The sequence below is a fragment of the Momordica charantia genome (assembly GCF_013281855.1).
Source record: "Momordica charantia cultivar OHB3-1 chromosome 4 unlocalized genomic scaffold, Mcharantia_2.0 BLBB01000004.1, whole genome shotgun sequence".
Taxonomy (NCBI): Eukaryota; Viridiplantae; Streptophyta; class Magnoliopsida; order Cucurbitales; family Cucurbitaceae; genus Momordica; species Momordica charantia.
Window position 1 is genome coordinate 729,206 of NW_028275162.1, and position 8,842 is coordinate 738,047.

Here is an 8,842-nt window from a genome sequence, read left to right on the forward strand (position 1 = left end):
TAACGCGTTGAAACATGGACAGAAAAATCATATAAAATTTTAAATTTGGACTAAAATGATCATCTTTTTCCATATTTTGAAAATATAAATACCAAAATAGTATTTTAACCTTTTCTTTATCTAAGGCTCAGATTTTTTTTTTCTTGAAAGAGTTTTTCATGTAAATTGTAAGTTTAATATTCTTATATTCTTCACATTTTGCCGTCTATATTATGTTGTTTGGTAACAAAAGGCTTAAATGATAAATAATATGAATTACATTTGTCTAATTTTCTCAACTTTATAGTAAGCTAACATTATTGAAATGAGCTATATTGACCACAATTATTGAGAAAATGTTAGAGAGAATCATAATGTATTTATCCCGTATTGATAATTGCTATATTTTTGTTCCACTCAAAGACATGACAAACTTAATTATAAGCTAAACACCAATATAATTTGGGACATGGGAGAGATAAATCAATCAAGTATATAAGGAAGAATAATAATCTTTTAGAATTAATCAAGATTATGGAGCATTGGATCCCATATTAACATGACTAATGCAATCTTATAATAATCATATAATAAGGTAGATATATCATAGCATCATACCATATAATGTATACATTAGAAAAAGTACAAACAATTTTTATTTAATTATTTGATTTTATATATGTTGACAATGGTGAGGCTCACGTTGGGGCTTAGTACTTAGCATTATCTTCCCATTTTTGACATTTGAATTGAAAACTTTATTATATATTGCAATTTATTAAGGTGTGGTGCACTGGAATGTGCTCTAGGCTATGGTAAATTATATATAAATATATATATTGTAATGAGGGAAGAATGAATGATTTGCATCTATAGAATTGTTAAATAAATAGGGAAAATTGTAATTGGCCCACAACTTTATTTGAATAAAAAAGAGGGCTCTGATTTGAGGCATAAAGGGCTAATAAATAAAGCCTAGAGCTAACTGTCCTCATTAAGTAGCACAACTTTTCTTTATTTGTATATTTTTTTAACTTTTAAAAAAATTTTATTCTCATTTTCCCCAAAATTTCATCTAAATTTGGATTACACATCCACATTTTAATGAAACATGTTGAAATTTCTGTTCCACACATTAATATGAATATACCAATGTTTTGTACACCTAGACATAGGTTGAGAGAAGATCCTCAATCTCATCAAATGTGGCTTAATTTGTCTTCTTTACCTTTTTTTTTTTTCACTTATATATTTCCTTCTTTATCAGGAGTCCAAGATATTCAAAACTCAAACCGCTCAATGACTTGTAAACGTCACAAATCCTCGATATCAAAAGAGATTTCTTCAAATCTCCCAAATAACAAATGCACAACTTAATTGAGAGAAAACTGCCTTCTAAAGAAATACGATCTGATTTGTCGTCTTTTTCTTCTTCTTGAAAGACCCAGAATGCTAAAAGACGAGGAGAATAAACCAAGCTGCTATTTGACTTGAAAACATTGAAAATAATTTTCAATATCGAGAGATCACAAATTCTTCAAGTAACTGACCTTCAAATGTTTGAGAATAATTACTATAGAGTCGTAATAAACCAGCTTTCATGTTCGAGAATACCTATATTTGTAATGTCATCTTTGCAAGACCTTAGTGTTTGAGGTTGGGTAAGTTAAAAGAATAGACCTTTTTTAGGGAAAGGAATCAGATTCTTACTCCAATTTTGTGTCCCTAAAGATAAGGACACTATCATTATTTCGGCAATCTAGAGAGAGAAAGAAGACCCAATCACTTACCTTTGACCAATGGAATGCCCTTTGAAATTCCTATGGTTGTCAAGTCTAGATCAAACTTTATTTTGTTAGAAAGAAAAAAAATATTTTTTAAATTCTCTTCAGCAGAAATAATATTTGTTGTGGCATTTAAGTCCTTTGAGGCTATCTATGATTGTGTAATATTGCTCATCCTTAAAAATATTTTCATTTGTATTTAAAATGTAATTTCTAGTTAGACTTCCATTAAACCTAAACTATATAATTAGTTTTTGATCATTGAAATGTTGGTATAATTTTATATTCTTTTAAAATGGAGGTTTGTTTGGGTTTGACGATTTTAAATATCGATACCTACAAAAATGTCAAGATCTCAATTTTATGGAAATATATATTTCTAGAAAATTCTTAAAAATAAAAGATTCATAAAAATATTTAAATGAACAAATAAGTCGATATTCATATTATTAATATTGGGACTACATTAATACTATTTTGTCTCGTATGTATCACATTCATGGTTAACATGAACTTAGTTCAGTGGTAATTGACATCTTTCTGATCAAGAGGTTATGAATTCGGATTTTCAATTCCTAGAAAAATATATCACATCTGTAAATGTATAGAAACATTGATGAAATGTGAGGTGTTAGATAGAAATTTAACAAGAAGAATGAGATGAACTTTGTTCGGGATAAGTTTATGTTTGTAGGTGTAGCCAAACAGGGGGATATCTTGGCTACAGTGCTAACGGCGCGAAAAGGCAAATTGTTTCGGCGCCTGACGTGCTTAGCTGGAAGGTGTTGGCATGCTCTTATGGTTTTGTTGACTCTTTTACCCTTGGCCCATGCTCTTCCAAATGACATCTCTACCCTTACCTATTTTGTTTTCTTCTTTTTTTTTATTTGAATCTCAACTCTATCTCATTTTTATCTCTATATTTTTATATAGACATTTAAAATTTCAAAATATCTATTTTAATTTTTGACTTAAAAATAAAAATTATTTTAGTCATCGTTATATTGTCTTCTCACGTACTATCTATTTGCTCGATGCTCACTTATAATTAATGTGGCTTGAGTACATGCTTCATATTAGCATGTTTATACACCTATTTGAAGCTACACCATTAATTTGTAAGATTAAACAAATTTAAGGACCAAAGTGAATAAACATTTTGAAATTCAGGGTACAAAATAAAATAAGTTGGAAAGTTCTTGACCAAAAAATATACGTTTTGAAAGCTGTTATATGAACTAAAACACGATTGACAAAAATAGGAGGTTCTGCAGAGCTCTTAAGTTAAAAATAACACCAAAAGAATCAAAATAAAACAAATTTGAAAGTTTATAGACCAAAATGAGACCTAAACCTTATTTTTAATACTTTGACCTCCTTATTTTCTTTTAAAATATTACCTGGGAGTGAAATTTTGAATTGAGGACTTTTAAATAAGGCAGAGATACCTGAAACATAATCTTTTGTTTTTTTTTAATCTAAACATTTACACATCGCAATTTAAGATGGAAAAAGTATATAATGCAAACAATACCAGAACTAAGTGAATGCCCGCCCTAAATTCAGTTTACACAATGTTACACAATTATGTCATTAGTCATTTAAGTTATACGACTTTGCATTCCTAAGAAAATAGAACGGGTTCAAAATATTTCTGGACCTAACTTAATCTAAATAATAACAAAAGATACTCACGATTATGAATTTAAACGGTTATGATCTTAAAATTTGTCGTCTTCTCACTTTTTTATTTGTCACAATATTACATTATAGAGAATATAACAAGATCAAAAAGACCTTCCATTTCTAAAGATTGAGTTATGGTCAATTTAACTAAAATCTCTTAAATGAGAAGGGTATTATGGTAATTGAAAGAGGCAATTTTAGTCATAGAAAGCCTAAGAATCTAGCTTGAATTAAGCACTGTAAAAAGTGAAATGAGTTGATTTGGGTAAATCCACGTAAGCATCATTTACTACACAGGAAAGAAAAAGACATTCTGACGTCAGCCCCAAGGACCATGCCAGCTCAATTCCATCAATCCCATACCTTCCCACTTTATATTTTAATTATTATTAATTTTTCAAAAGATACAAAATAAAAACTTGGCGTAAAATCTACATATATATTACATATAATAAATTATCCGAAATTCCCTATTCATCTTTTTTTTTTTAAGTAATTAGAAAAGTTTACGCGTTTTTAATTTCCTTTCATTAAGAAAAAAAATTAACCAAACGGAATAAAATCTAGACCATAGCTATACATTTTAATTTCAAATGAAATCATTCATCAGGAAATAATAGACATCAAATTTATAAGCTAGATTAGGGAGTAGTAACATAACTAAACATTAAGGATATAATTTCTTGGATAAGATCAAAACGTAACCATAAACACACATTTTAGTTGTCTTCCCATATGGGCTCAACGTTGTTAATCTTTTTCTTGAAAAAGATTCATTTTTTCCCGGTAAATCATTGGAAATCGATGGAACCCATTTAAGCAAATTGAAATTGGGTGAAGAAAAAAAGAATGATTTGAAATTATACACGAATAACAGTCTGGTAGAAGGAGTAGAGTGAGAAAATGAATGAAATGTACAAGGGGGAGAGAGAAATATGATAAAATAAGAGAATGTAGGCGCATATATATATATATAGATGTGATATAGAATGGTTGAAAATGGTGATTCTTAAGTAAACGGGTAGCCGTAGCGACGAAGAGAGAGAGAGAGAGAGAGAGGAGGAAGCGGCCGCTCGTGAAGCTGCAGAGTAAAGAAGGAAAGACAATTCGAAGAAAAAGATCGAAATCTGAAAATAAATTTTAACAAAAATAGTCGAACGATTTTCTCTTTGTAGATTCATTCTTTGCTTCCTTCTTTAATTTCACGGGATCCCCATCTTCTTCTTCTTCTTCTTCTTCTTCTTCTTCTTCTTATCCTTTACTCCCATGTCTTTCTCACGCCCCTTCTGTTTTTCTGTTTCTCTGTTTTCTTTCTGTAACCATTTTTCTCTTATTTCTTGCTCTATACTATTCGGCTCCCACATTTTTCAATAACGGGGATAACCCCAAATTCCAGAAGCAGGTTCTGTTTCTTTTTCTTATGATAATTGTATCTTTGTTTTGGTTGTAATCTGTATAGTAAATGTCTCATACTGGGAAATCGATTCAAGAAATGGGTTATGATTCTTTACCTGGGCGGTTTCGCGACGCGTTTAACTTGGGCGATAACAAGCCTGATGTGAAAGAGCACGATCTGAGTTCACCGGTTTCGCCATTGATGATGACTCGGAGCTCGGTTACTGGTGACAATGGCTATGGGATTGGGGGAGCAAACACTTCTAGCAGCAGTTCAAGTTCCTCCGGCTCTGTTACTGGCAAAACTAACAATACCCAAATGGGTAAAAGATCAGAGGGGAAATCAAACAATCATTCAGGGGAGCTCTCGGTATCGTCGGAGACGAGCCCAAGTGGCTCCGATGGCCACCGATCCGCCGCCGCATTGCGGAGTTCGAGACCGGGTCACAGAAGGTCGTTTTCGGCCGGATCCCCATTAATCTACTCGGGGAAAAGCTTCACCAGTACGAGCAATGGAGTGAGTACCAACGGAATCAACTCAGTCTCGTCGAGCCCTAGCAGCAATGTGTTTCCGAGCGGCAACATTTGCCCCACCGGGAAAGTTCTGAAGGCCAACATTGCGCACAGAAACCCTAATCGAACCGACACGTTGGGCTCCGGCACGGGGAATTATGGCCACGGCAGCATTATTCGCGGCGGCGGCGCCAAAGTGGGTAGTCCGGGAAATTTCGCTGAAGGGAATGTTGGGTCTGGGAATTTACAATTTGCCGGTGAAACTATGATGGTTAAAAAGGCAATGGTGAGCTCCGATCCAGAGGAGGTCAAAAGGGCAGCGAATGAATTGTATAGAAGGGGGAATTTCATAGAAGCTTTGTCGTTGTATGATCGGGCAATTTCCTTATTCCCGGAAAATGCAGCTTACCGGAGCAATCGGGCAGCGGCGTTGACGGCGCTTGGTCGGCTCGGGGAGGCGGTGAGGGAGTGTGAGGAAGCTGTGAGACTCGATCTCGGTTACGGGAGGGCGCACCAGAGGCTTGCTGCTCTTTATCTCCGGTGAGTGTTTCGATTTTTGTTCAAACTGGAGCTTCTGTTTGATGCTTGGTTACTACGAATTCTGAGGAGTTGATTTTTTAATTAGTTTCTTGTAAGATGATTTGATTGGCCTATGTTGTTGAGATCCGCATGGTTTCTGTGATCGGTATCAGTGCTGTTTGCTTCAAGTTTTAGGAATATGAGTAGATTCATATTTAATATGTGGTACTTGTTTCTTCATATGTTTCTTCATTCCTTTGGCACTTGCTTTGTCAACATGTTTCCTTAGATTGGTGAACGACATTTGAATTCTACTTCTTGAAATGTCAATGCCCCAGTCTGCAGAAGCAGCTATCTTCAATGGGTTGTGATAATTCCTCGGTAGTCTTTTGTGTTATAATCTGTAAAAATGGTTTAGTTCGGGGATATTTCCATGCTTCAAGATCTTTACTTAGTTGCCACAAGAGTTCTGGGATTTTTTTAAGTAAATGCAGTTTCTGGTTTCATTTGTGGTCTGAACTGTGTAAAACATAACTGTTGACCGACATGTTTTCCAGTTTCGGGCAGGTAGAGAAATCCCGGAGTCATCTCCTTTTCTCAGGACAGCCAGATCAGTACGAGTTGCAGAAGTTGAAGTTGCTTGAGAAGATCTTGAATCAGTGTGCAGATGCCCGAAAAGCCAGTGATTGGAAGTGTGTTCTAAAGGAATCTGAAGCAGCAATAGCAGCTGGAGCAGATTTCTCTCCGCAGGTAAAACTCATGGATATATTAGTTTATATGTAACATATGTTTTCAGACCTACTGAAGTTTATTTGAAATGCAATATAAAGCTTGTCGCGTGTAAAGCCGAAGCCCTTTTGAAGCTCCATCAGCTTGAAGATGCAGACTCCAGCCTATCAAACATTCCCAAGTTGGAAACTCCTGCTTCATGCTCCCAAACCAAGTTCTTTGGTATGCTTGCAGAAGCTTATGTGTTCTATGTTCGTGCCATGGTCGATATGGCATTGGGAAGGTAATACATTATTGAAAAAATAATATTAGTTAAGAGTTTAATGGTTACCTTTTAGGTGAATAAGGGCTTATTTGCTGCTTGCAGGTTTGATAATGCAGTTCTGGCAGCTGAGAGGGCTGTAAAGATTGACTTCAATAATCTTGAAGTTGCAAAGTTGTTGAGTAATGTGAAAATGGTGGCAAGAGCTCGGTCTCGGGGTTTCGATCTTTTTAGCTCTGGAAGATACACTGAAGCCTGCACAGCATATGGCGAGGGCCTCAAGTATGATAGTTCGAACCATGTTCTTTATTGCAATAGAGCGGTATGTTGGGCCAAGATTGGACTTTGGGAACAATCTGTTGAGGACTGCAACCAAGCCCTCAAGATCCAACCCAACTACAGGAAAGCCCTTCTTCGCAGAGCCGCTTCAAATGCAAAGGTGAAAAGGGTGCTAGATACTCTTCTTTATCCTTGTCATGGGAAATTGTTTTTTCTTAACTTCTGACAAGTGTTTTCGTGTTCTCTCGTGGGACATTTTAGCTTGAAAGATGGGAAGACGCGGTGAAGGATCTAGAGTTTTTGAGGAGAGAGCTTCCTGGAGACAATGAGGTTGCTGAATCTCTTCACCAAGCACAGATTGCATTGAAGAGATCTCGTGGAGAGGTAGTTAATCATGGAATAGTCAGCGGTGAGGTAGAGGAAGTTTCTACCCTCGATAAACTGAAAGCTGCAATATCATCAACTGGTTAGTTTGTTTCCCAATTACTGTTTGACAATCTTTTGTATCCGTCTTTAAACATCATTTCATTTGGTTTTCGCCACCTTCGAGTAATGCAAGTTATGTCTCCACGATTACTCCTGTCCCGTCTGAAGGAAAACTTGAACTTTCAGGTGTTTCAGTGGTTCATTTCAAAGTTTCCAACGACATATGCGACGAAACATCAACATTCATGAATATGCTATGCATCCGCTACCCTTCTGTTAAGTTCATAAAGGTATTCGTTAATTCGATCATCTTCATTACAATGACACACCTCATGGCAGTATGATGAATTGGTTGTGCATACAGTTATGTTGGACGATTTAGAATCTATACTGATTCAAGTTGATGTTTATATGAAGGTGGACGTGGAGGAGAGTGTGACCATAGCGAAGGCCGAAGGCATAAGAACTGTTCCAGCATTCAAGATTTACAAGAACGGGGAGAAGCTGATCGAAATGATCCGCCCGAGCCACCAGTTTCTGGAGGACTCAGTGAGAAATTGTATTCTCCAACAAACACTCCCGGCACCGTCTCATGGGCCAAACCTCTACAACGTTTGATGGTAACTCTTTTCATACAAAAAAGTTAGTAATTTTTACCTGTAACATAATCAACTACATAATTGTTTCCTAGAATTCTAGGCAGAGGAGCCCTCAGAGACTAAAAGTTTCTTACTTCACATTTGCGGAAATTTATTTCTTTCATTTGTAATATTCAAGCATATTCTTCCTTATTATTTGAATCCCATTTATTTTTGGCCTATATGCCTTTTTTCCCCATGGTCTCAACTCAAATTCTGTACATATGTAATTATTTTGTCCCTTTGGTTAAATCTTGGACATGATTGGTTTTACCTTTTCCTTGAAATGATTGGCTGAATAGGTAACATTTTGGCATGGTTAGCATAAAATATTGGCAAAATTCAAAGTCTTTTGCCCAGATTTTCCCAACCATTGCCCAAAGTACAGACACTGCCCTGCCATTGTTGAACGCTTCTCCTTGTCTGGTTCTATATTTTCCATGTAAACCAAACAATGTTACTCTTTTTAGATGTATCAAAGTCCTAGAAAAAAAAAATCCTGGAATCTCTGTTACACTAGTGAAATCCCCCACTTTCTGAAACCCAACAGTTAAATTGTAAACTTAGCCCTCGAAGTTTGAGCATTGTCTCAAATTTAGCTCATGAACTTTGAAGAGTTTCAATTACATCCT

The 8,842-nt window shown here is 35.5% G+C and overlaps 1 protein-coding gene across 1 annotated transcript; it reads left to right on the forward strand.

Annotated features, from left to right (window-relative positions):
• The first annotated feature begins 4,433 nt into the window (after positions 1-4,433).
• LOC111016672 (inactive TPR repeat-containing thioredoxin TTL3) lies at positions 4,434-8,392 on the forward strand. The gene is made up of 7 exons (XM_088122768.1): positions 4,434-5,897; positions 6,434-6,626; positions 6,707-6,888; positions 6,973-7,306; positions 7,408-7,612; positions 7,759-7,862; positions 7,990-8,392. The coding sequence occupies exons 1-7, from the start codon at positions 4,912-4,914 to the stop codon at positions 8,188-8,190; spliced, it is 2,205 nt and encodes a 734-aa protein (XP_087978894.1). The 5' UTR covers positions 4,434-4,911; the 3' UTR covers positions 8,191-8,392.
• The last annotated feature ends 450 nt before the right edge of the window (positions 8,393-8,842 follow it).

Coding starts and splice junctions, on each gene's coding strand:
- LOC111016672 (XM_088122768.1), top strand. CDS start 4,912: ATGTCTCATACTGGGAAATCGATTCAAGAAATGGGTTATGATTCTTTA. Junction 5,898..6,433: donor CTTGCTGCTCTTTATCTCCG/GTGAGTGTTTCG, acceptor CATGTTTTCCAG/TTTCGGGCAGGTAGAGAAAT. Junction 7,863..7,989: donor CTTCTGTTAAGTTCATAAAG/GTATTCGTTAAT, acceptor GTTTATATGAAG/GTGGACGTGGAGGAGAGTGT.